Source organism: Setaria italica, chromosome VIII (genome assembly GCF_000263155.2).
Source record: "Setaria italica strain Yugu1 chromosome VIII, Setaria_italica_v2.0, whole genome shotgun sequence".
Classification (NCBI taxonomy): domain Eukaryota; kingdom Viridiplantae; phylum Streptophyta; class Magnoliopsida; order Poales; family Poaceae; genus Setaria; species Setaria italica.
The window spans coordinates 23,719,425-23,747,117 of NC_028457.1; the positions used below are offsets into that span (position 1 = coordinate 23,719,425).

At 45.9% G+C, this 27,693-nt stretch overlaps 2 protein-coding genes across 2 annotated transcripts; one reads left to right on the forward strand and one right to left on the reverse strand.

The window, feature by feature from the left end:
* Positions 1–9,142: 9,142 nt before the first annotated feature.
* Positions 9,143–10,963, forward strand: LOC101776578 (berberine bridge enzyme-like 13). The gene has a single exon (XM_004980446.2). It carries the CDS (start codon positions 9,169–9,171, stop codon positions 10,744–10,746), a length of 1,578 nt encoding a protein of 525 aa, XP_004980503.1. The 5' UTR covers positions 9,143–9,168; the 3' UTR covers positions 10,747–10,963.
* A 15,390-nt stretch (positions 10,964–26,353) lies between these two features.
* LOC101755232 (60S ribosomal protein L10) lies at positions 26,354–27,693 on the reverse strand. The gene is made up of 4 exons (XM_004979248.2): positions 27,570–27,693; positions 26,968–27,469; positions 26,801–26,882; positions 26,354–26,715 (listed from the first exon to the last, which is right to left on the reverse strand). The coding sequence occupies exons 1-4, from the start codon at positions 27,577–27,579 to the stop codon at positions 26,635–26,637; spliced, it is 675 nt and encodes a 224-aa protein (XP_004979305.1). The 5' UTR covers positions 27,580–27,693; the 3' UTR covers positions 26,354–26,634.

Sequence of the window (27,693 nt, forward strand, 5' to 3'; positions counted from 1 at the left end):
GACCGCGAGCACACGTGGGGGCGCGACGGATCTGGAGTGGCTGCTGGCGTGCTCCTTGTCCATGAACGCGGACAAGCATCGTGACTGCATTGTCAAAGTGCTCCGCCAGGTCTGGTTCGAGTACGTCAGCTTGTTGCCCCACCCGGACACCGCCGCGGGCGGCCGACGACCTGACAACCGACCAGGTCCCTGGCTGAGCTATCCACCACATGAAAACACTCATCTTAGGTCACCTCAATCAGTCTCGTGAGAGAGACAGACATGTCTGTTTGAAATGTACCAGCAAGTACTCTGGATCCATTGTGTAGATCGATCTCAATTCTCACCAATGATTGCCTTATGGTCATGCATCGGTGCTGTATCACTTGTGTTCAGACCATCGATACTCGTGTGACAATTGGGAAAGTTCCAGAGACCGATCGCACATACAAGAAACTCCTTGTCACGGTCGATTCCACTCACCTATTGCTGGGCACGGTCCCTCGAATACTCCAACCCGCCTCGACGCACTCTAGGACAGGCCCGGGTGCGTCTACAACCTCTACACGCATAGGTCAGTGTGTTCGAATGCTCCCCCGACTGGGCTGCCGCTTATCATTTTTGAAACACTGGCCCTGTTTGGCAAGTAAGCCGTCTTTGTCCAACTAGTAGCATGGGTTTGACCGGGGACATTTGTAGAGAGACAGAGAGATTGATAAAACACATCACACCCTCTAGGAGGGTGACCTTTCATATATATAGCTAATATGACATGGTGTAAATGGACAAATACATATACATGTTTGCATAGCTATATATACTCTAATACCCGCCCGCAGTCGCAGCAGGAGCTTGATGGATGCAAAGACTGATCCTGAAGTCAGTAAATAACTGCACAGGCAAACCTTTGGTCATGGCACCCGCATATTGGTGTACCAACGGTACATGCAGAACGCGAACCTGTCCCAGTGCGACCTTCTCACGAACAAAGTGGATGTCGATCTCAATGTGCTTCATATGACGATGGTGAACATGATTAGTGGTCATATAAACAGCACTAATATTGTTGCAATAGACAACGGTTGCAGAAGCCAGAGGAATGTGCAACTCCTGAAGAAGTTGTTGCAGCCAACAACACTAAGCAACAGCATGTGCGACGCCACCGTACTCCGCTTTAGCACTAGAGTGAGATATAGTGGTTTAGTGTTTGGAGGACTAAGATATCAGATTGTCACCAATGTAAACACAATATCCTGAAGTAGAGCGTCGTAAGTCAGGACAACTAGCCCAGCCAGCGTCCCAGTATGCCGTGAGAGAGTCAGTTCAATCAACTCCACTATGTAGTCCAGCAGATAACGTACCCTTCACATACTGCAAGATGCGCTTGATCAGTGCAAGGTGAGGCTCATGTGGATCATGCATGAAGAGCCAGACCTATTGAATAGCATATGCCAGATCTAGATGAGTAAGCATAGGATACTAAAGAGCACCCGCGAGGCTCGTGCTGAAGGATCTACAATGGGATTACCATCTGTAGCCAAAAGCTTGGACTTGGAGTCCACATGTGTCAATGTCAGGTGACACTCAGACATAGCAGCGCACTGGAGAAGGTCTACAGTACACTACAAAAGGAAAAGACCTTCCGAGGAGCGCGTGACGGAGATACTGAGGAAGTGGTGCAGATCAACGAGGTCCGTCATGGCGAACTCAAAGTGAAAACATATCGCAACCACTTCAGTTGTGGGTGGCCACCAACAACAAACCTCCTATTTTCACTGCTGATTGGGATTATCCCAGGGCAAATCCAACAACCACTGCGCATCTTTGAAGCGTATCTGTTACATTGCGAGAGGCCACTAAGCGGCGGATGGCGACCGTCGAACCAGAGATAAATGCACCAGCAGTGCCACCGGGCGGTGATCAGAGAAGACGCAGGCCACCAGGCGGCGATCAGAGAAGACGCAGTCCACCGGGTACATGTGCACAACTTCATTCCCATCGCGTTGCTCTGTGTGCCGGATCCACCACACCATATTATTACTAGGATTATGTACTGTATTGAGACATGATGCCACGGATCTCTGTGTCATATACCTCCGTAGGCACAAGTGTAAAAAGTCAATTCATGCAACCGTACCGTTACAAAAAAAAATATACTAATGAACATACACATTTTAACAGATGCAAAATGAAGTCTTACACGGATCCTGAACTTGTACACTGAGTATCGTGCTATTCCTGACACCACAATGTTTCACCAGTAAACCAATTCATCAAAAAAATGCTACCACATGGCAACGATTCATCTCGGGACCAAAGTGAAGCAAATGAAAGATATGGAAGGATATCAAGAGCCATTTTTATCCCGAGATTATCGCTGAGCCAGGTCCACATGTAAGCAAAAAGAAAACTCCAGAACATCAGAGAAGACCTAGGAAGGAAGGAAGGCGTGAGAAGCTAAAAGGAAGGACAAGGCTGATCGGCCTGGACCCACCCAAGTCGATTAGCCTGAGCCATACTTGTGTTTACTCTCATATGCAATCTATGCTTCATGATAGGATTAGATCCGTTTAGCTAGATAGAAAACCCTAGCCAGTTCATTATTGATCCACAGATTGATAAACCTTGGATGGAATACTCTAAGGGAAAAGCTACAACTAATCTGTGTGCTTGCAGTTCAAACAGGCTCGCTAACTTCTACCAACAAGCTTTTCCGACGCCGTTGCTGGGGAGGACTTGTTGGAGGGTGATAAAAATGCTATATAGCTTACAAGGATGGGGGAGGACTTGTACGAAAATAAAACTGCTAAGCATGGGGGAGGACTTGTTGGACGAAAATAAAAATGCTATATAGCGTACAAGGATTACGGTCACTAAAAGATGCTCATTTTTCTTCTTCCATGCTAAGCACAATGCTTAAGCATGGGGAGGCTGCGCTACACTTCATTACAAGCATCAAAAGGGCGGTAAATCTTTTTTTGCAACTTCTCTTTTCCATCACCTTCTAAATGCCTGTATATATAAACCTTCAACCATAGACTCAATGCATCTTTTGTATATCTCTCTCGATAATAACATGGCTACTAAGAGGACAAACCTAGTTTTTATTTTCAATAAATCATGATCACCATCACCTTGTGCTCACCATGATGTTAATAATTTTGATATACTATTACTTATGGAAAAATGATGAATGTTGCCACTTTGTTTTAACTGCACAATATTGTATGTAGCTTGACTAACTGCTCTCTATTTAATGAACTTAAATTGATTAAATATCAGCTCTTTTAACTGTGGAGGTTAAATGACTAAACTGTAGACCCATATATTTTATGTTGCTCGTTTATTTTATGTTCACTGATGACCTGATAACTTGTTGAGCTTTTATTAAAACTTAATTTTTAAGCTATCTACATTTGTGAATCTTTTGCAATGTTCTATCCTACCAGAGCCTATATACATGTATGACCTTTTATGATGAAACCTTTAGATTGCAAACTTATATTTTGATGAGTGTGGTTTGAGACTTAGAAGCAGGCCACCTCCTTTATGTAAATCTTTTTTTTCATAGTCTTTCTTTCCATGTATTGTGAGTTTCTACACTGAAAATTTCACAAACTTTGCTGGGCATCCACCCTAAACAAAAATCATCTTTTTTGACATCTCCTTTACTACAACCCATTATATGAGTATGAAATTTTTTTGACAAAGATCCAATAGATTTCTCTATGCCAAACCAGTACAAATCATCAGAGAAGGCAACTATTAGCTTGTGGAAGAAAATTTAAAAGAAATGGATGACCAAAGGGGTAGACCGATTGGCCCAAGGGGCTGCTACCCTGTTCACTATAATTTTTTGCAAGAAGCATCTGTGAGAAGATTTAAGACCTTTTGTGAATATTTCTTGAAGGATTTCATGCTTACACCAGCAGTTATTAGATTTCACTTTTCATGCTCGAAGACGAGCATTGTTGAAGCATAGGGGAGTTAGTGCATCAATCATATCCCTTACTACTGCTGAAGTAAGTGCAATTTGATTATGTTGTGACAAGGTCTAAGAAGGTAAAAAGCGGAAGAGGAGTAAAAAATGAGAAAAAGAAAAGGAACGCAAAATAAGATACTCCTCGGTACTTGAAACTTGATTATCAGTGCCCATTGATATCATACTCATTCTTCCAACCATGTGCAATCCGATAACGAGAACTTCATCCGTGTCTCGGGATCAACCTTTGCTACTTGCGCATGTCACCTATCTAAATGTGTGTGTTTCATCCCTCTCCCTCTCCAACATTTATTTTCCATGACCCTTCGACAAGTCTTAGTAAATCCAATATATCTCTATTTTGGTTTGACAACATTTCATATATAATATTTTGCTAGGATTAGTTTTACCTACCAAGCTTTACATAAGCCATCCACTTTCATATATGACTAGAATCGTTTGAAAATTATCTAGTATAGCCTTGAGTGACTTGATAAGATGAGTGTTTCCATGAACTATTGCAAAAGAATCTCACTTATGTTGGATTTGCATCTTTTCGAAAAAAAACTCTTCACGATGGAACAAAGTAAAGATCTGAAGTTCACTTGAGTTCAAGAGCTTTGTATTTATTTTAACTGTGGCATATTCTTTATTACTAGTCTATCTTTCGTAAAGAAAAGTAGTCATTCACAACTTGAACTTTAAACATTAAACACTTGAGAGAGCAATGTGTCTTGTTATGTATAACAAGTGCAGGATTACATCATAGGGCAACAGTGATTTCTTGATAATCAAAGATCCTTGACTTAGTCGAGGATGAGCAAGGTTTAAGCATGGAGAAATTGTTGGCGCTCGTTATTGCTACCTTTTTAGTGCTATTTCAGAAGTATTTTTGAATTAATTCTTATACTAACCCGCCACTTGGCACATGAAATAACCACATTTTTGCATATGCATTGTATTTTGGAGAACATTCTGTTTTCACATGAATTTGGACTATAATGGAGCATAATTGAACAAGACCTAGAACCAGCGACAACCCAGAGAAAGACGAAGGCTAGAGGGCCCAAAAGGGCCTAGGCCGATTAGCCTATCGAGCCCAAGCCGATTGGCCTATGGTCCTAGGGCTTCCGTTCACGCACATCTTTGGCGAGCAATCCTCTAGGAAGACTTAGGAGCAAAGTTTCTGAAGATATGACAAGTTGATCTCGGAATCAAAGTGAAGCAAATGAAATATATACAAGGTTATCAAGAGCCATTCTTATTCGAGGTTATCGCTGAGCCAGGCCTACATGCAAGCAAAAAGAAGACTTCAGAACATTAGAGAAGACTTGTGAACGAAGGGAGGCATGAGAGGCCAAAAGGAAGGGCTAGGCCGACTGGCTTGGACTAACCCAAGCTGATCGACCTAGGCCATTCCTGACCCCCTCAACTTCCCATTTGAACCATGGCTTTCTCAGGCTATAAATATCCTATTTTTCCATCGGCATGAGCATCCATTCGCTAGAAGTCAACGAAATATAGGGACACGGACCAGAGGGAGCTGAGGGCCACTGCAAGTCCTCGAGGTTTCCTAGGAGATGGCTTAGGCTAGACCCTAGCCATCATGGTTGTCCCTATGTGGCGAAGCCCTAGTGGAGTTCCAGAGCCAAGCCTTGAATTCATCAAGGCATATGTACATGTGATGGTGATATCAATTTGTTCTTGTCTCTACTTTGATCTACTATGATTCATGCTTATTCATATATATAGCTACCATATGCCTTTAGTAAGAATAGATGTAATCGTGGTGATTAGTCTAAATTTTGCGGATAGGTCATAGTCTTGGACTGGAAGTTGGTGCTACTACCCTTGTGTGGTGACAATATTAGGGAAGGGAAAGGGCAAACAATTGTGTAATGGACGACTCTTTATCAAGGTACGAGATGGGTTGGTTACCACTTTGGCTAGAACATCAAGTAGAAGATATTAGGCTCATGCTACCTTTGGTCGTGTTACCTCATGTCATGTGAATATGATCTATTCATAATATTCATCTTATACCCGTGTTTACTCTCATATGCAATTTATACTTCATGATAGGATTAGATCTGTTTAGTTACATAGAAAACCCTAGCACAATTCACAAATTGATAAACATTGGATGAAATACTCTAAGAAAAAAACTATAGCTGATCTGTGCACTTGCAGTTCAAACTGGCATGCTAACTGCCACTAACAAATTAAAACCCTCCCCACCCTTCAGCTCGGTGCTGCCACGAATGTGCGGCCGCCCTTGAGCTCCGGTGGCTGCAATATCCTACCACACTGGGCTCCTTCGCTTGAGATCTGGCCGGAGGTGCCTCTGGACCAAGATGAGGTGAGGGCGGGCTGGAGCCCCTTCCGGCTGTGGAGGTGCATAGGATGGTCCAAACATCCTAGGGAGAGGGAGAGGCAGAACTGAAGGCAAAACATCTCTTGGAGGAGCGTAATCGACAGAGATGGCACGGAGGAGGGGTCCTGTCTTTTCATTGTTGCCATAGGTTGGGACTCGGATTGGATGGACAAGGTCACAACTCACAAGGATGCGAAGGATTGAACATGATGGCGGTTTCCATGAGGGAGGAAGACAGTAAATGATGAACGGACTAGATTTGAACAAAGGCACGACATCTGACGGTAGACAAATGAGGATGACGTGGCTCAACATAGGAGCAGCTTTAGTTTACAGCAATAAATGATTGCTAATAGTTTCATCTGTATGTCTAGATACATAGTCATATACTGTGATAGGGCATAAAACTGATTACGTGAAGGAACGCACCAGCCATCATTACGAAGCTTTTGCGAACGCACCAGCCATCTAGATCGACGAGCATGCATTGGCTAAACCTCTACTGTACTCAGTAAAGATTCTTGTAACGACTAGGTCATCAGTCATCACGTGCATGAACGCAGCACTTAATCATCGATCCAGGTCCATATATCAAGACCGGATGCCCACTGTCGACTGACGATGATGTTTGTGTGCACGTGCAGCAATTTGGAAATCGATCTCATCAGCCGGTCAAAACATTACTGCAGATCAAGTGCCATTTAGGTTCTTGGGGTAGGCGACTTTGTACTGCACCTTGTCTTTTGCATGGGATTCTGCGTGTTGGATTTTACTAGCTTCAGTTGTTTAACAAAGTTTAAGCTCGTGCACGGATTCTCGAAGGACTTCCAAGATCGTTGACATGGCTAGGCTCTGACTTGGTCATCTGCTCCACACCTCGCTACAGTATTATAGGCTATCTGTCGAGGCATTGACCTGTTATATGGACTCCTTCCTTTTTATTAAAATAAGGCGCAGATGTATATCAAGATTTAAACTTTATAATTTTGACCAATAATTTAACTATTAATTTTTTTATTTGTATAATTTAAACTTTATATGGTTGGATTTGTAATGAAATATACTCTACAATGATTATAAGTTTATAACTATAAACAATATAATATAAGATAAATGAATGGTCAGAATGTTATTTGGAAGACCGTGCCAATTTATACCATGCCGTATAAAAATAGATGGAGGAAGTAGTTATATGAGCTAGATAATTTGTGTTTTTTTAAAGCTAGATAATTATTCTATAAGCCATTAACAACGAACCATCTGTGGAATATATTCCTTGTACCCATCCCTATCTACATGTATTGACAAATTACAGATTACAAATTGATCTCCAATTTTTAGCATCTTAATATCCGAAGTACAAATTAAGCTTATCTCTACCTAATATGAAAGGGCAAGTGTTTTCTTCCCAACTGTCAAGCATGTTTTACAAAAAAGTACCGCAGCTTTTCATAATTTTATCCCAATCTTAAAATCCTCGGCACTCCCTATCCACGCCTCCTTCCCACCCATCCATGCTCGGCGGCAGGCATGACTCACCGTCCATCCCTCACTCCCTCTCTCAATCTTCCTCCATCGTGGCTCCTAACCTGATGGTGCCACGGCACCCGTCCCTCCCTTCCTCCCCATGTAGCTACTATCCAGATGCACCCGGCCTTCTAGAGCTCGCCGCCGATGATCATCACGATTGGACTGTGGCTCTCAGCTGCAGCCACCACCCGTCGCGGTGCCACGAGTGGGCCGCTCGAGCTCGTCACGCCCCTGCAGCTCCTCTCATAGCCACTGCAACCACTCGTCGAATACCTGTGTGGAGAAGAGGAACATGTGTGGGGCCACGGCAGTGACGCCAGCCATGTCCCATCTCGAAGCCCATCAAGGATGTAGAGCGTCGCGTGACGAAGCCTACACACTGTACACCGTGATGCGGAGCCACCCGTCAAGGCTCAGGAAGACAGGCGCGGCTAGGTTGGGTTTCCCCAGACGTTGCGGGAAGGCAACTTGGTGAGGGTGATAAGGTACCACGATGGTGATCTCGGAGAGCAGGACCGTGTGAAGAAGGCCAACACGGCGACCGCGCTTAGCATGTTGAGCTGCTTGATGGAGAAGATGTAGTAGTGGTGTACAGGTGCACCATTGCGGAAGTGGGCTCAGGGGCATGCCAGGGCACCCTTAGACAACATCATGATGCCGCTTCTGCCATCAGGCTGACGCCCTAGCATGGAGCGAGGCGGCTGGGGAGTGCAGCACGCGTTGTGGCATCGATTTGGATGGGCGATGGAAGCGGCAGTGAGCGATGGAGGTGTTTAGTCCTCGCGATAGCGGCGAATTTAAAGACGAAACAGTGTGGCGTGGAAGCGAAGGAGGACGTGGTGAGCTGTAGTGCCACAGCAAGTGACGCGTAGGTTGGGATGAGATTTGAGTATTATTTTACTAGCCTGGGAGAATAGCGTAGTCGGGAACATTTTTCACTTGCGGATTGACTTGAGGACAGGTAGGATCCGTAGCAACGCATGAGCATTTCTGCTAGTATGTTATCAAGGTAGGAGGTAGTGCACAAACTTGTGGAAACTACATATAGTAACACCCAAACTCACGAAAGATACATAAAACATGTAGGATAAAAAGAACACAAAAGAACCTAAATAGACCACAGATCAGCATGGTAACGGCGGCGCTGCGCACCTTATCTCCCACGCTCTACCTCAAGTTCTAGCCTGTAGCATACAGTCCAGAACTGAACGGTACCATACTATATATATAAGCCTAGCCGGCACTACAGCAGCATCACCATTTGCTAGCTCCAAAAACACTACAAGGCAATCAGCATCCACCTATGTCCACGTCCACAACCATGGCCCGGATACTACTCACCTTGTGCTTCTTGTCTTGCAACGTCTTCCTCCGATCCTTCGCCACCTCCGATGACTTCCTCCAGTGCCTCTCGCAGACGATACCAAGCGAGCTGGTGTACCAGCAGAGCTCGAGCAGCTTCATGTCGGTGCTGCAGTCCTCGGTCCAGAACCCCAAGTACCTGACCAACACCACGGTGCGGCCGCTGTGCATCGTCACGGCGTCCGGCATCCCCCACGTCCAGGCCGCCGTGCGCTGCGGCCGCGCCCACGGCGTGCGCCTCCGCGTCCGCAGCGGCGGCCACGACTACGAGGGCCTATCCTACCGCTCCGTCCAGCCGGAGGTGTTCGCGGTGCTCGACCTCTCCAGGGTCCGCGCGGTGGACGTCCGCCCGTTCGAGGCCACGGCGTGGGTCGACGCCGGCGCGACGCTCGGCGAGCTCTACTACGCCATCGGCACGGCCAGCCCACGGCTCGCGTTCCCCGGAGGCGCGTGCCCGACAGTCGGCGTCAGCGGGTACCTCAGCGGCGGCGGCATCGGGCTCATGATGCGCAGGTTTGGCATCGGCGCGGACAACGTCATCGACGCCCGGATCGTCAACGCCGGCGGCGAACTCATCGACAGCGTCGCCTCCATGGACCAGGACCTCTTCTGGGCCATCCGCGGCGGCGGCGGCGAGAGTTTCGGCGTCGTGGTGGCGTGGCGGCTGCGGCTGTCCATGGTGGAAGAGACGGTGACGGTGGTCAACCTACAGAGGACCCTCGACGAGGGCGCCGCCGCCATCGTCGCCAAGTGGGAGACGCTCATCCTCCAGCCGTACGTCCCCGACCTCACCATCCGGGTCGTCGTGCAGGACAACCACGCCTTCTTCCAGACCCTCTTCCTCGGCCGGTGCTCGCGCCTCCTCCGCACGATGCGCGCCTACTTCCCGGAGCTCGGCATGACGCCGGCCGACTGCCGCGAGATGACCTGGCTGCGCGCCATGGCGTTCATCGGCCTCAACGGCGACGCCAACGCGCCGCCGGAGGCGCTACTGAACCGGACCAACAACCTGGGCACCTACGTCAAGAACAAGTCCGACTACGTGCGCCGCGCCATCGGCCGGGCGGGGTGGGAGGGCATCTTCCGGGAGCACCTCTCCCGTTACGGCCCGGGTCTCATGATCATGGAGCCCCACGGCGGCGCCGTTCCGAACTTCGCCACGCCGTACCCGCACCGCCAGGGCGTGCTGTACAACATCCAGTACGTGGTGTTCTGGGGAGGCGAGGCCGACGGCACCGCGGCGGCGGCGGCGAGCGGCTGGCTCGGCGGCATCTACGGGTACATGGAGCAGTTCGTGACCAGCAACCCCAGGGAGGCGTTCGCCAACTACCGGGACCTGGAGATCGGCGCGAACGTGGTCGGCGGCGACGGGGTGACGACGTACGAGAGCGGAAGGGTGTGGGGCGAGAAGTACTTCATGGGGAACTTCCGGCGGCTGGCGGCGGTGAAGGGGAGGGTGGATCCCGGCGATTACTTCAGGAACGAGCAGAGCATCCCGCCGCTGCGCCAGGGATTTTAATTGGGCTGTGCGCTTATCGTGAGTTCTGTATTATGGATCTCAAATTAATTGAGGTTCTTATCTTTGTTTCCTGCGTGAATAATTGGCTGGAAATTAGTCAAGAATCCCTGGAAGTCAACCACATTGTCGACACTTTCCTCTATGTCTTGATCTATCTATGATCTATATATACTATAACGATCTATCTATCTTCTTATATATACCATAAGATCCAAAGCAGCTGAAAATATTTTCCACCCAAAACAACTCTCTCGAGGACCCATCTACCGTTTTGACTCTATTTTTTTCACCGAGCGAAGCCGCCGCTGGTCTTCGCCATGCTCTTCGCTTGGCGATGGACGAAGATGGCAAGGCCAAGCCTGACTGCCGGCCGCCGTCCCCGACCTGCCGCACGCGCCGCCAGTGGCAAGGCCGAGCCGGCCGTGGCCTTCGGCCTTCCTGCACGCAAGCAGCCCGGAGGGCCGCAACAGCGGCGACGGCCCACTCAATGGGACGAGACACAGCGCGCGCGGTGACGGAGCAGCGAGTGTAGAAGCCTAAAGACGTACTAGAACCACCGGGCAAGGATGGTGCTGGTGGCCCTCCGACTCCACGGCCGCTGATCAACAAGGACGCACACTGCACACAAGGTGTTCCACTATATGGCTCAGCAGGTAAATTACGAAAAAATTCTCTTATCTTTCCATAGGTACTCGATGCCTGAATTACGTTTTTTTTTTTCCTAATTAGCTTCTCCTCTGATGCTATTTTGATCAGTTTTTTAATGATGCCATTGAAGCATTAAGGTTTTCCTACAAGAAGATGAACCCATTTTGTGTACATTTTGCAACTACAAACATGGGTTCTGCAATAAGCTATGGACCTGGTTTCCCTTGTTTGTTGACAGAAATTATGTTCTTGAATACTGAATTTGCATCTCGTATGCCATCTCTACTGGTTGGGCTATTAACAATTTCTGATTCTGAATGCACCTAATAGAAAAAAAGAGGAACCTGTAAGTAACTTCATTTTCTTGTGATCTTTTCTTGCAGCATCTTCTGATGTTCATGTACTGCAAAATGAAGGGCACCTACCTCTTCTTCGATTTGTTGTTGCCAATTCAAAATTTTGTTTCTTATCCATTTCTATTCCCCATGCAGCAAAGAGGTCCATTGTATTTTCACCCTTTTGCATATTCAAAAGAATTGATTTATTGTAAGCTGTGTAAAGGTTAGTGATGCATGCCATCCTGATTAAAAGCAAAATCCACTTCTGGATTTCCTGTTTCTCTTGAAGTTGGGTTCGAGGTGTAATCATTATCTTCATTTTCTACCTGCAGATTCAGGTCAGGCCCCTTCAACTGTGAGTTATATGTGTACAGTTTTATGAAAATTCTCTTGCTGGCGGTAATAGAAGAGTGAGAGGAAAGGGTAAGGAGATGGCAATGCCCTGCAAGCAACAACATCAGCAAGGAAGCTTTCCCAATTGATGCCCATGAGTGTCTCTCTCGATGGCTAGCTCTGCGTCAGCTGCAGCGTCTCTCCTGCAAGTCATTGGTTCCTGCATGTTGACTGCACAAATGTGTTCGGCTCAACTACGACAGAAGAGGGAGAATTGCCTTTGCTCAGATGCTTCGGAGGGTACAGTTAGAGGTCTTTTCCTATTTAGAGATTTCAATCTTTTCCATTTTTCTTAAAATCTTTTGTCTTTTGAAATGGTGCGCATCCAACTATAATTCTGTATGACCGATTTGTTTCCAATACTTGGAAAATAGCAATTTATGCTGACCATTACTCCATTATATTCATTTTTTCAAATTTGGTTCTATGAATATAAAACACGTGTTCAATAATTTTTTTAAACACGTGCATGTCGCACGGGCTTTGGTTAAGTTTATGAAGCTCCTAGCAATGTATTTTCTTGTCCAAATTACTATCCCTAAAGTCCGGATAACCGTGTTCTTTAGTTCCATATACGTCTAAACTATGCTATTTAGTTCAATTTATCCCTTAACACAATTCATCTTTTTTCCTCCATATTTTTTTCTCCATACAAATTCAACTTCAATTTAAAATTCTATAGGGTGGTAGTGAACACCACAATGTATATAAAAAAATATAGTATGAATTTTTCATCATTACTTTTTTATAATTTTATATTTAAAAAATAATTTATTATTAAATATCATACCCTATAAAAATAATAATAAAAAAATTATGATGATTTGTAATAACTATCAATCAAGACTACAAGATGCTAATCCAATGGATAGGGTTAGAGGTGCATGAGGAAACAGACCCATGGCTAAGGGGGGATTCGAAAAAGTGGCCGGCAGGTGGGGGGTTTAGCACAAAATTATCCCACCATTGGATTAGCATCTTGTAGCCTTGATCGATAGTTTCTAAGGTTGCACGGGGTAGATGGTTTCCACCAAATACGTTCCTTTTTTCCCTTCTTGTATTTTGTGCCCCCACCCTCCAATACTATGAATTTCAGTTTTTCTTTTGGAAATTGTTTTGTACGATTTAGTTATTTTCACTAGTATTGTTACATAGGTGGGTCGACGTCGTGAATCAAGGGAAATATGAATGAGGACGTAGTTGGTAGAGCTCACAGTACTTGCATGCTGAGTCTAGAGGAACTTTGGCACAGAATTTTTTTCGATAAGTGATTCTAGCTTGACTCCCGTGAATTGATTCTCTAAAATATAATAGTAACATGCCTCCCCGGTCTGTAAACTTGCCCGAATTTGCACATATATATATAGCAAGAGAGGTGCTCAAACTTGTTCCAGGCGGCATCAATGGTCCGAACGCCCCGACACGCTCCGATCCACGGATTGATAAACTTTAGATGGAATACTCTAAGGAAAAAGTTACGATGATCCATGCGCTTGCAGTTCACAAATTGGCATGCTAACTTCCGTCAACAATGGTCGACAATCATGGTGAGATTGCCCCCACACCTCGGTGACAGTCTCAGGAAGGCTATCACGTACGAATCCCTGTCTTAGATAGTACAAATTCATACCAACACAGAAATAGAAAGAGTAATAAAATACAAACATCATCATAGATAACATGAGTACGAGTATATCTTAGCGGCTCATGCCGGTACAAGTCCATCAGGATTGGGTCAAGTAAGGTAAAACATCTACGCAGCGGAAACAAAAGCTATGACGAACTCCATCTTCACAGGCGACTCAAGCGAAGCACGATCCCTAGTCCTCCAATCTGTCGTTGTTGAAGTCGTAGTCGGGTTCCGATTCTGAAAAGCCACCATCTACCCGAGAAATAGGTATGCCATGTCAACTCCCAAAAGCAGCAAAGCCAAGGAAACAGGGGAATTATACTATATGCATGAGTAAAATCTATATATGGATATAGGGGTTTATGCAACAGCAACAGCAACAATCAAGGAAGCAACATTGCAACATCACCTCCGAGATCAACACCTCAAACAAGGAAGTCGGCACAAAGCACCAGATCCTTCACCCAAGAGTTCAGCACCCAACACACTAGGCAATGTGAGAGCTCCCTCCCCTCACATCTCAGCAGCAAATGCTAGCCTATCTCAAAAGAGGGAAGGTAGAAGCACAAGAAAAGTCTAGTCAGAAGTAGTGGTAGTCAAGAGCAGTATCCATAACTAGTGGACACAGACAATAGCTATAGATTTATACACTCTACAAAGGTTGTACAACTGTACCTATACGGATCGAGCTTGAACAGTAGCTACCTGTCCAAACCCCACCTAACAACCGGAGCCCTAGTAAGTCATGTTCCCTTGAGTCTAGAACCGTCCTCAGCTGTAGGGCACGCCGTCACCAGTGAGGACCTCGAAGCTGTGAAACCTACCCACGTCGGGGTGCAGTCTGGTCAGAGCAGGCAAACGCCTCGAACTCCTTACACGATCCTCCAATCTACCTACAGGCAGAGCACTATCCACTACTAGTCTAGGGCCGAACCCTACCCATAACGTAAGCGAGCGGTAAGTACGAAAAGTAGCTGCTGTGGCTGGTGGTAAACTGACTCGGTCCTTAAGCGGTTGAGAGCGAGCACTCTACCAATAAGTATGTGCTGAAGCAACAGCAACATACAAGTATGTCACCTGCTCCTCAATAACAAACAAGGTACCCACCACAAGTATGGGGTATAGAGAGAGTCCAAAAAGCTCTCTCTCGGCAAGGCACTTCGCAGTACCAACCATGGCTCGCTCCTGCCAAGAACACATCAAGGAGTCACACTCAACCAAAATACACGCGAGAGTGTTCAAGGAATTCTCGTCACCAAATCCATGGCAAATGCCCATCCATAACTCAAAAGCATGTATATGGATAAATGAGCGGTGGACTTGTAGGGATACGAGGTAGGCTACGCTAGTGCAAAACAAAATTTTCTACCACGTAAACCAGGAAAACTGTCGTATATGGATCACGGGATTACCACTCAACACACTGGTGCGGAAGATGTAGAATCGCGTTGGGGCAGCAAAGTCGATCAGCGTAGTCGAACATGTAGTCGATCACGTCGATGTCGAGCAGCTCGTCCACGTGCAGCAAGGTCATCCTCGTGCCGCGGCTCATCGTCGGCTTGTCGTGGCTCGTCGGCGGCTCACCCAAGTGCTGCAGGTGCAGCACCTCCAAGGTATCCACACATGCAGGGAGGAAGCGTCGCAAGTCGGACTACTAGGTCCGCGAGTTGCAACAGGGTGAGGGTGTGGGAGGCACGGCAGATGTGTTTTTGGCCAAAAGGTGTAAACCCTAGGGTACCCCCACCCCTCTATTTATAGAGGTTCCTGACGGGCCTCTGCGTCCGAGGCCCATTAGTACTCCTAAACCTGATCCAATTCAGATCACATCTGAATTGGGCTTCCAGCCCCTTAAGCGTGTGACCCTATGGGTTCGGATACGTATAGACATGGTCTGAGTACTCCTACTCGGCCCAATAGTCGGTAGCGGCCTCTAGCAAGACGTGCCAACTCCTATACGCACATGAAGATCATATCATACGAACCGTCATGACATCACGTACATGCTATTCCCTTTGCCTCGCAATATTTGGTCTAGCTCCAAGCCGACCGCTCTTTCTCGATCCTGTGATTCGGAATCCCTTTGTAGGTTAACTCTTAACCGTACGTAGCATGGCCATGCATTTTCGGATCCGATCACTCGAGGGGCCCAGAGATATCACTCTCAGTCAAAGAGGGGCAAACCCCATCTTGATTGACCATGCCTCACAGAATGCTTCTTGACAAACCCGAAAGCTACCTTTTTAACTACCCTGTTACGGTGTAGTGTTTGATAGCCCCTAAGTAGGTCGATCCACATCTTGAGTACATGCAACAATCTCCGGTCTAAGGACAAAGCGTACACGTTGTGTAAAGAGAAAACTACTTCTCATGTTGGGTTAGTCCTAGCACATGTCTCTACATGTGCCTACATTATTAGTTTGACATCTCCATGTCCATGACTTGTGAAACATAATCATCAACTAATACATGTACTAGTCTAATATTCCAGTGTGTCCACACATGAACTCTAACTAGGGACAACTTTTAGAATAACCATACAAGTAAAGAGTTCTATATACCATTCACATAATTGTAGATCAATTCAAGTAGCCTTTAATGGATATTCAATGAACACAATATACAAATCATGGATACAATCAGATATCATCATCTCTATGATTGCCTCTAGGGCATACCTCCAATAGGACTAGCTAGGGGTCTGAAACTAGTCCACAAAGCTAGGTAAACAAGGAAAATAGATAAACAATTATCAAGGCATGGCTAAAACATTGGCTATGCAATCCGTCATCATCAAGCAATATAAGTAAAGCGCTATCAACTAAGCATGCATAGGATCTATATGATTGAGAGTGACATGACACCTTGTCCATAGTCGATTGGGTCCTCCTTGGTGTAGTCGGGGTCTTGAAAGTCTTTCGGGTCGTAGCTCGGGTCTGAAAAGAACAAGATACGATGAAACGTAAATTAAACCATATTACATCTAGGCAATAACTTCAAGAAAGCCAATTTAGAAGATCCAAATAACACCAAACTAGCTACAAATAGCACGGGCTCGATTTTACGAATTTAGTGCAATTGGTTTTATATTTTTTTGAGTTAAAATGAATTAGTTGTGAATTTTTAAAGATTAAAGGGTTTATTTAATTATTTAATTAATTTTAGAAAATATTTCTTAAGGGGTGACACGTGTCAGCATAGGATTGGTCCACGTGGCAGCCTGAGGAGGTGCCACGTGTCTTGCTGATATCACACTAACGTCAGCGTTGACCTGGTCAACCGTCAACTACAACGGTGGATCCCACCGGGTCAGTGGGCCCCATTGGTGGGCCCAGCCGGCCACACTAGCACCACGTGGCGCCTACGTGGCAGCCACGCGGGCTGCAGCTTGCAGGGTGGCGTGGCATGGCGCGGCATGGGGTACCACGGCACGCACGTGTGCGCGCACGGCGTGGTGTGGCGGGCGCGTGGGTGTAGACGGCGCAGCATGGCATGGCAAGACGCGTGGTGGCGGCGAGCGCACATGCGGGCGAGTGGCGCATAGGTGCGGGTTGCACGGCGCGAGCAAGCACGCGCGCGACAGCAGTGCTAAGGTGCAGCGCGGCGCTGGACCGGCGAGCGCGAGTGGCACGGCTATAGCCACTGCCCGGCCAAAGGCCCGCCTTTGGCAGCGGCGAGGGTGTGGCAGAAAGAGAGAGGGATGGGAGAAGCGGCACACGGCGAGGGCTCGGTGGAGACGGCGGTGGACGGGTGGCTTCAGGCAGCGGTGGCGCTTCGGGCGGCCTCCTCCTCTTCCCTCTCCTCCTCTTGACTTCCTCCTTCTCCTCCCACGGCTGCTCTTCCCCTCTCCCTCTTTCCTTTACTCCCCACGGCCCTCTCCTCGACTTCTCTCACGGTGGACAGCGGTGGTCGGGCGGAGCCCGAAGGAGATGGCGAGAGGAGGGTGCCGAGGGTCTATATTTATAGCGGCATGTTGAAGCTAGGGTTTGGGGTAGGTGACGGAAGCCTCTGGAGCGGCAGTGGCGCCCTAGGGTAGTTGGTAGCGCAGCGCCGGCGACGTGGTCGGCTAGGATGGGTGGTGGCTCAGCGCGGGCGGCGTGGAGCGCATCCGGGGCAGCCAACGCAAAAGAGGAAAGGTGCAGCAGGTCATGGGCACGCGTGCGAGGGTGGAAGTGCGCTACAGCTCGACACGGTGCGGGTGCGGCGGCACGTGCGGGTGCGGCGGCACGTGCGGTGGCGCGTGCAGCGCGCGTGCGCGTATGGGCACGGTGGAGAAGAACAACAGTGGAGGGAGGTGCTGGCAGGCTGGGCCAAGGTGGTAGCGAGAGAAAGGAGGGCGCAGGTAGGTGCAGTGCTGGGCGCAGGCGTGCGGGCGGTTGTGGCCTGCTGGGCCGCGTGGAGGAGAGCGAGCTGGGCAAGCGCGGTGCGGCAGCCTGTTGGTCAAGCTTGGCTGTGGCGGCGAGCTGTGCCGACGGGGTGCGGTTGCGCGGGCCGGACGAGTGGGCGGGCTGAGCGAGTTAGTAGGCTAAGTTGGTTAGGTTAGATTTGGGTTTTGGTTTTTATTTGAATTTAGGTTTAGGTTTTAAATTTAGTTTGAATTTTCAATTGAATTCGAAATTCAAACTTCACTCAAACAAGAACTCCAAATAAAATTCAAGAAGAACCAAATCATGCCACACATATTTTTGAAATGGAATTTTAGGGTGAGAGAGAATTATCCAGCTTTTCAAATGAGCACACAGTTCAAAGTTTTAAATTTTTGAAAAAAAATTCACTCAAATAAATATTACAAATTTTTGGAATATTACAATCTTGGTGGATTTTTTGTTGATTTTGGTCACTTGAGGACATATATGGATAAGAAGCTTGACTGGTTTGATGCTGTGAGATTGGCACTTGGTCACCAACATTCGTTTAATGACTTCATTGTGTGGTTGTGTTACACCAAGACACCGTAGTTGAAGATGTACTGGTTGCTTCTGGGAAAACATGTTGCAGATGGTTTGAGAGTACTCCATCCGTCCCAAAAAATATGTCATCCTAGGAATTTTAGGATAGATTAACAAGAAGGTAAATGACCTCGATTGCCCCTATTTAATAGCCAGATTTGATGCTAATTAACTGTTGCATGCCCACATGCACATGCACACATGCCAAAATGACTTGTTTTTTGGAATAAATTTTGAATCACTGAATGACATGTTTTTAGTTGTGGACAATGTGAAGAATTTTGTTGTTTTCTTTAATCATGATGGTTGTGTTGCAGGGGTTAATTGGGATGATGTTGTTTCCAAACCAATAGCACAATTATGAAGATGGAGGGTGCAACACATTGACAAGATAGAGTGTGACAAGCTGCACAATTTCTATAGAGAACTAAGAGAGAGGAAGGTTCATGTAACATCCTGCTTTTTAGAGGATTTAAAAATACAGATTTTTTAAAATTCTTCTTTAATTAAACATACTTCCTCTCTCTCCCAAACATTCAAACCTTTTTATAAACAAAAACTATGCATTAAATCTAAGCATGTGTGACCCATTTGATTACTCTAGGAATAATTTCCTCCCAATCTCTCCTTCTCTAGGAATCCAAGAATTAATATTCAAAAATAATTTGAATATTAATTGTATCCAAATCTCTATAAAGCCCATACTCAAAACTTAGACAAATTTCAACCAAGAAATCTCCCAAAAGGGGACCATTTTCAAGTCCTACCACACCTAACACCATAAGCTCTTTCCAAATTTGAAATCTAATTCAAATTTGGACTCAAACTTTATTTAAACAAATGAAAACCCCTTTTAAAAGTTTCATGGATTGCCAGCCTTCCTTCTGGACCAATTCCCCTTTCGACCCGGCTCGCACCCACCCCTCTCCACCTCTCCGCTCCGGCCCACCACTCGTCTGGCCTAGCACGCACAGCCCAACCAGCCGCTTCGACCCACCAACGTGCACCGGCCCACGCGGCCCAGCTGACATGCACGGTAGTGCCGCCGCTGCACCACTGCCGTCCCCCAGTGCCACCTTCGTAACCCGCGCACCGGCCGTTCCGGCCAAACCTCCGCCGCGCCGTACGCCACCAGATCCACCTCCCCTCAAATCTTCGCTCCTAAGGAAGCTCCTCCTCCCTTATCTTCCCTGCCGCCTGCCACCTTGACACTAACGACCACCATTGTTTCCCCCTTCCTCTTCACCGCCACACCCCATGGTGCCGGATCCACCCCCTCTTGCCACTACACACCGCCACTGTTCCCCGCCGCTGCCACTATTCCCCACCCTGGCCACTGTTCCCAGCCAGCCTCATCCCGTCAGCATGTAGAGCCCCTCGCCGGCCTTATCCACCCACTGTCTGCCCATCCTCATCCCCGGCGCAACGTGGTGGCTGCTCGCTCCCTCTCCGAGCCTATAAAAGGCAGACCAAGCCTCACCTGAGCTCCCCACTCCTCATCACGGCAAAGAGGTGAGCCAGGCCCTCTCCCTCAGCCACCGCACTCTTCCCCTCGCCTCTTCATCACCACGACACCACCAGGGGGCTCCTCGCGAGCTCCACTTTCCTTTGGTAGGGTTCCCGTCGCCGGTGGCAACCAGATCCGCCCTTCCGGCAAGATGCCAGCGCCCCGCTTGGTGGTGCCAATGGCACCAAGGCAGGGCCGCTCAGCTCCCCAGTGGCGAAGGGGTATGGCGTTACCCCCATCACTATGTTGTCACCCCCTCCCTCCACATAACCCCGACAGGCGGGTCTGGTCGCGACGCCGTCACCCTGTCCGTCATCCCCTCTCCACCCCACGCCCATGCACCAGGCCCACTGGACCGAACACACAACACCCCCCCCCCCTGATCCATGGGGTCCACCAAGCTGGCGCACAGCACAGTGTGCCAGGCATCCCCCCCCTCTACATCAGCCACTTCAAAAGTGCTAAGTGCACCCTGTAAGTGCACACCAAATCCTACTTAAAGCCCTTCCCTTATTCCAAAAATTCCCCAAAATACTACATAATAATCTAAGCCTATCCATGCCTTTCTTTTCTATTTTTCATCTTATATGAGCCCTATTCTATCTTTTTACTAAGATCTTACAGACCCAACCTTTTTAGGAAAGATGTCACACCACCTCCACCCGCCGCCGTGTCCTATTCCCTAAGTGCCGGGCCAGGTCAAAGTCAAGTGCGTCGTGCGGCCTCTAGCCACTTTACCCACATCGTTAACAGCATCCAACCAGTTATTCCTCGCTACCCTATTGTCCCCGCTAACCCCTATCGCTGCCATGCATTTGCTGGAACTTGTCAGAGCTCCACCCACCATAGGGCAGGGCCCTGGGATATAGCCGAGCTCATTATGCAAGTTTTCTAGCCCCGAAGTACATCCACATAACCTAGCCCCAACATCATACTTAGAGTCCCTTCCAAAACCCAGTCGGGATGCTGCCCGACTAAAACCCTAATCTCTAACCCCATCTAGTCGTAGTGTCGCCCATCCAAAATCTCAAATTACTCCAAAACCCAGCCATTGTGCTGCCCAATCCAAACCACATATATCGACCCAATCTAGCCAATATGCTGCCCAATTGAAACCCTAGATATCATTAAAACTTAGCTGTTATGCCGCTCGTTCGGAACTCTAGGAAATCCATTAGAAATTTCCTAGGAATTCTTTTAGATTCCAACCATTCAATCCATTAATTATTTTGAAATTAATTTCTAAATAATTAATGTATTATTCCTCTTTATTCGAGGATTATTCATTGGATATCGAATAATTCCCTAAAACATCCATCCTTCATTTCCTTTTATTTTCCTTAAACTAGATATTGATTGTTAGATTGTTTGCTTACATACTTGCGTGATCCAAGGATGTGACCAAGACCCGATTAGCGGGTCCAGAAGGTTGAAGCCAAAAGGCCGACCGTCCACAAGACGAATAGACGCATTAGCCTGACCAGGCTCTGACAAGAAGCCAAGGATCCAAAATACAAGAAGTCAAGACCCTGGTCAACCTAGGAAACGTCGATGAAGGCAAATCCTAGCACCCACCCTTTTGATCATATTTTTATCCTATATTTACATAGATATTAAAATTTATCAAGATAATAAGTTGACTTGCATCTTCTTAAAAACATATAGGAGCAACCCACGTCTGTTTACTTTCTTGCCTTGACTTAAAGCTGTTTCTAGCCAAAATCCTATTAATGACCCCGGTCACGACAAGATCGATCACCGAGCATCATTTAGAAACAGAATTCCTTAGGAATATCACAATCATTATGTTTTTATGGAAAACCCTATAAGGTGTGAGTTTAATAAAATGAACCAACTAAAGAGTTAGAAACACCTAAGGACAGGACATGCGAGTAATGGGGCAACCTTGTTGGAGGATTCTGTCCTAATGCTTACTTCGGTCATATAACTACCGGCTCGTGGGAAAGTCTTTCTAGTGAAACATGCAACCATATGTGCCAAAAAGGTACGGCCTTTGGGAGTGCCTAATCATGTCAGGACTTGATTCACACCGCACCAGCGGAACCTAGTAAACCATCCCAAGGGGCCATGGTGGGCAACAGGTAGACTGGAGCAGGACCTTCGCAGAGTCCCAGGTCTAGTCGCCACTGGTCATAGGTTGAGGTCAAGAGGACCTGGTGGCATTGTATGCCACATTATGATGCATCTCTTTTTTCTAGGATAGTGTCCCTGTGTGAACATAGTATGGCCCCTGCTTAGACCCCAGTTGTATCTGTGGATGGAGCTAGGAAATGTTGTCTAAGAATACATGTTGGTGGGTACGGGTCTCATAGGTCAGTACCACCTAAAGTTGAGGTATGGGCTGATCGACCATATGGGTAAAGTGTACACCTCTGCACAGAGTCATAAATCTATCTGGATAGCCAAGGCTCACGGTTATGAGTCCAAATAGTCAAAGCTCCCATCGATTTAAAATCATAACTTGAGTGTGGTAAGATGGGGCCAAGGCCTAAGAAAGTGATTTATAATGAGGCATAAGCCGACCCAGAAGGACTCTGATGGTCTCTGGTGCTCTTTAAAACTTGGGAACTGGTAGGGGAGGTAGGATTCCCCCTCCAGGGCCAACAATTTAATAAAAGTGATACTTACTTCTCCTCCTTTTCCAAAAGTCACATCACCTTGTATAAAATAGATTTATTGATAAAATCAAACCTCATAACCTTTCCTTGATCACCCCTGCATATAATATAATTTCAACGCTAGGATTTGCTGATTACCATGCATAAGTGTACTCAGACTTGCTTTCATTTATACAAGATTAGGACTTATCTAGTGCCCTAACTTCATTCTGCTTGTGGAATGGGTAACCGCACCGCTCTCCACCACTTAAGGGTAAAACCCTATTTTCTATAATTTTATGTGTCTTTTATTACTTTGACACTAATTTGTAGTGAGGATTGTATCAGCTATTGATCCAGGGACTAATATAGGTAATCAGCAGGTTTTTCAAAAGGAAGACGCTACAGTTCACAATGATCTAAGGGAATATACAATATTTAAAATCTAAAATACTACAATAAGGCTCTATTTTTGTTTGGAACTAAGAAGATGAATATGAAAATCTGCTTAGATGATTTTGTGGCATTTTGGGGAATTTCTTGGAATTTTGGAACTAAAATGGATAAAGATAGTTTTTTGTTAAAGGGAAATAAAATTTCCTAAGGAATAAATATGTGATCGTTTAGAAAAATATTTTCGCTAGATCTGGAATTTGGTGGTAAACACGAGGACACAAGACATAGATTTATACAGGTTCATCCCCCTAGTGTAGCGTAATATCCTAAGTCTTGTTTGGTGTAGTATATTGCGCCCTACGCTTGGGTATTGAGATTGCTCTCATTGGGTTGAGGTGCCGATCGAGGTAGCCCTCCCTCCTTTATATATCCCTCCCAGGGGCCGGATTACTAATCGGTTACAATGTAGGAGTCCTAGTAGGATTACAGAAAAATCCTAGTAGGAGTCTAGATTCTGCCTTCCTTGTGGGGTACCTAGGGATGTATCCTCGACAGCCTGGAACCATCAAACAAGCATGAAAGACTAAAACAGCACAACTTACATTCGCTTCAACAAGAACAGCTGTATTTCTCTTTTTTTATCTATTAATCTATAACGACAATGTAGCAAACAAATACATCTTTAAAATCTACAAAACATACCCTACAACTTTCACCAATCTTTTTATTTTGATTCAAACTCTAAACATTCCTAATCTTCACTAAAATTCAGACTATGAAATCTACTTGTAATGCTAACAGTCATAGGTAAAATGTTGATATATATTATGAAATTTTACTAGACAATAGGTTGGCATAAAATGTTCTGCAGACCTTCGGTCCTTTGAAACATCCCGAGCTTAACTCTAAAGAATAAACATAAGATGTCAAATGGAATATCTTCGACGAGCTGTACACATTACGTGTCTCCAGTCACTAATACAAGCGATGGATCAAAAAGTCAAATCTTTGCCTCTGTTCAAAATTCCTAGAGAAACATGAACCCTTTTAGGCTTTCTAAAATATAAAGCATTACATCAAACGTACGTTCCAGTGAGTTTCATAAAAAACCAAAAATTAAAATCATAAACCAATTATTTTCTTAACTAAACGCATAGAACGACATTCTAATTTATGAGCACAAAATGATTAGGGGGTGTATGGGAGCTCAAGCCCCCCAACAATCCCACAAACAATGGAGCCATCCTCCTCCCAACACACACGCAAGCACACACCCCACCACCACCTTCACCACTTTTATGGAGAAAGAAGGACCTAGAAGAAAGATGAGCACCTCTAGCTTGTCACCTGAAGGAATGTGCAAGACTGCCGGACTAGACCACCAGGCCGCGATGAACAAGAATTCATTCTAATAGGACTATTTCTTCTGTTGTTATCACTGAAAAGTTAAAAGAGATAATGCATACATGCAAGAGAGACAAAATTGATGATCTCAACCCACATGCAAAATAGTTTGAAACTTAAAAAATCATAAATTTTACACTAAGCATCAAAATTAAATTTTTATTATAATAAGGCCTTGAAAATAAGATCCACTTAAACTATGTTTCGATGAATTTTTTAGGAAGAATTTCTCACGTGCCACTGGTTAAACTCGAAATCCCTTATATGCCACTGTCAGTGATTGTGGGGGGTCCCACGTGTCATAGACACAACAATGCCATATAAGGGATTACAAGTTTTCTCGGTGGCAAATAAGGAAATTTCCCATTTTTTATTAACATTTGTTATTAAGATGATATATTTTACACAAGACATGTACACGTGCTAAAAATTCAACGGTATGTATCCCTGAAACAAAGACATAGCGAATGTACATGTCGAATAGATTACTCGAGGTCATAGAACGAAGACATGTACTCCTACAGTAAATTATACAAACTCACATAGCAAACATATGTATCCCTGAAACAAATTATACAGTATACTTGAATAAAATAATTGTATACATTGATCAAATTATATAAACTCACAGAACAAAATACATATCTACCTGGAATAAACTATATGATGTTCTCAAACAAAATAAAGATATGCATCGAACAAATTATACAAACTCATATAACAAATACATGTATATACATGAAACTAATTATATGAAGTCCTTTAACGAAATAATTATACACATAGAAAGAATTATAGAAACTCACGGAACAAATAGATGTATACCCAAAAAAATTATAAGACGTTCCTGAATAAAATATTTCTATGCATTGAACAATATACAAACAAAAAATTATGAATAAAAAATAAAAAATATATAAAAGAGGTGAAAATGAAACATAAGATAAAAAAATAAAATATTAAAAAGAAATGAAGATAAAAATAAATTAGAAATAATTATATAAAAAGGTAAAATAAAACTAAAAGAAATATAAATATAAGAAAAATAAAGAAAATAAAGAATAAAAGGAAAACATAAAAAATAGAAAAAAAGTAAAGGGAAAGAAATAGAAATAAAGGAATAAAGGAAAAATTAAGAAAATAAAATAAAAAGTAAAAGAAAAGACAAATAAACATTAATACAAAAGTTAATATATTAAAAAAGAAAGGATAAAAATAAGAAAACATAAAAAAGATGTATAGACATTAATATTACATGAAATAAATATTTGTGCACCATAGTTATAGATGAAATTATTTAAATAGATCCGCTATACGTAATGATGGTGCAATGGTAGTGCTTTTCGCTCACGAGTAAAATGTTTTGTCTAACCTTTTGCCTCCATTATTTTTGTTGAATTTCTCCCGCCCCGCAAAATAAAAAAGATCGGTCCAAATCTAGTAGGTCGAAATGGGCTGAAAGCTGCAGAAAAGAAGAAAAATAATCAATGGACCGAAACTGATCCAACAGACCAAAAAATTAAGTGCGCTGAATTTCTCTGCAACCGTGGGCGTGCGACAGGTTCCGGTTTTGCGGGTTCCACCCATATTTCTGAGGTGTCTTGTTACGAGAAATTTCATTATTTGGATCCCACGATCGAACTCTCTCATCCCCTCACTGAAACAACTACAAAGCCTGCGACACGCCACGACTATTGGTAAGCAAAACGGTAGCTAGAAATGGTACGGATGGAATCTAGCCGTGCACCCTAAATGAATACACGTTCCTTATTTACTGATGGCAAAGCATAGGTTGCTACATCTCACAGCACTAGCTAGTAGTACAGATAAGCATAAACAACATGCCATTGTACGTGTAATCACCATACGACCGTCGACAGCGGTCCGTATACATACGCAACGCCTAGACGTGTATTATTAACTCTTGATACATCACAAATGTACGTGGGCCCTTTCAGAGGGCTGAATGAAGCAGATCGAAGCGGAACTCAAGTGTAGCGGCCTTCGTTCAGGCATGCTCTGCAACGGAGGGTGGGTACACGACTCTGCTGGGCTTGCGATCCGCAAGCGACCCGTGCCAAGTCAGCAACTGCACACACAGAGCGAGCAACATCGATGAATGAAGCATATGCACATGAGAAGCATGAACGATCGAGAACATCAATTATTCCAACCTTGGCGTTGGATCCGTCGGGGACGACGCGTCCCTCTCCCTTGAGCTTGAGGTACTCGGCGCGCGAGAAGTCGGTGAACCCCCTGCCTCATCAAAATAAACGGCTGAGATCGAACCACCCTAGCTCCTCCTCCTCTCATCAGCAAGGAGAAGAACGACAACACGTACCACTTGCCGCTGGTGATGATCCTCTGCCGTCCGGGGAACTTGAACTTGGCCCTGCGCAGCGCCTCGCGCGCCTGGGCCGCGTGCGCGTCGCGGCACCTCACCGAGAGGAGCACCTGGCCGATGCCGACGCGCGCGCACGTCCCCGTGGGCTTGCCGAAGGCGCCGCGCATGCCGGTCTGGAGGCGGTCGGCGCCGGCGCAGGAGAGCATCTTGTTGATGCGGAGGACGTGGTAGGGGTGGGCGCGGACGCGGAGGTGGAACGCGTCCTTCCCCGCGTGCTTCGCCATGTACTTGTTGCACGCGATCCGGGCCGCCTCCAGCGACTCGCTGGAGACGTTCTCCTTCTCCCAGCTCACCAGGTGCACGCACAGCGGGAACTCCTCCACGCCGCGCCGCTTCTGCCCCACGTCGAAGATGCGGATCTTCGGATCCGGGACGCCACGGTTGTACCGGGACTTTGGGTACGGCTTGTTCTTGATCTGACGGTAGCAACGCCACGGCCCTGCAAGATTGGCGTGTTGGTCGTCGATTGATCGTTACACATCAACTATGGAGACGAAGAAGAAATGAAAGAACACGCGAGCTAGATGATGGGTGCTTACTCCTGCCCATGGTGAGAGTTCGGAGGTGACTACAGGAGGTGGTGAGGTGTTTGGTGAGGGAGAATAACGGGAGTGTGAGGGAGGAGAGGAGGCCAGGTAGTGGTGTGGGTATAAAGGAGTAGAA

Coding starts and splice junctions, on each gene's coding strand:
- LOC101776578 (XM_004980446.2), top strand. CDS start 9,169: ATGTCCACGTCCACAACCATGGCCCGGATACTACTCACCTTGTGCTTC.
- LOC101755232 (XM_004979248.2), bottom strand. Junction 26,883..26,967: donor ATCATCACCAGCGGCAAGTG/GTACGTGTTGTC, acceptor TTGATGAGGCAG/GGGGTTCACCGACTTCTCGC. Junction 26,716..26,800: donor CCGACGGATCCAACGCCAAG/GTTGGAATAATT, acceptor CTGTGTGTGCAG/TTGCTGACTTGGCACGGGTC.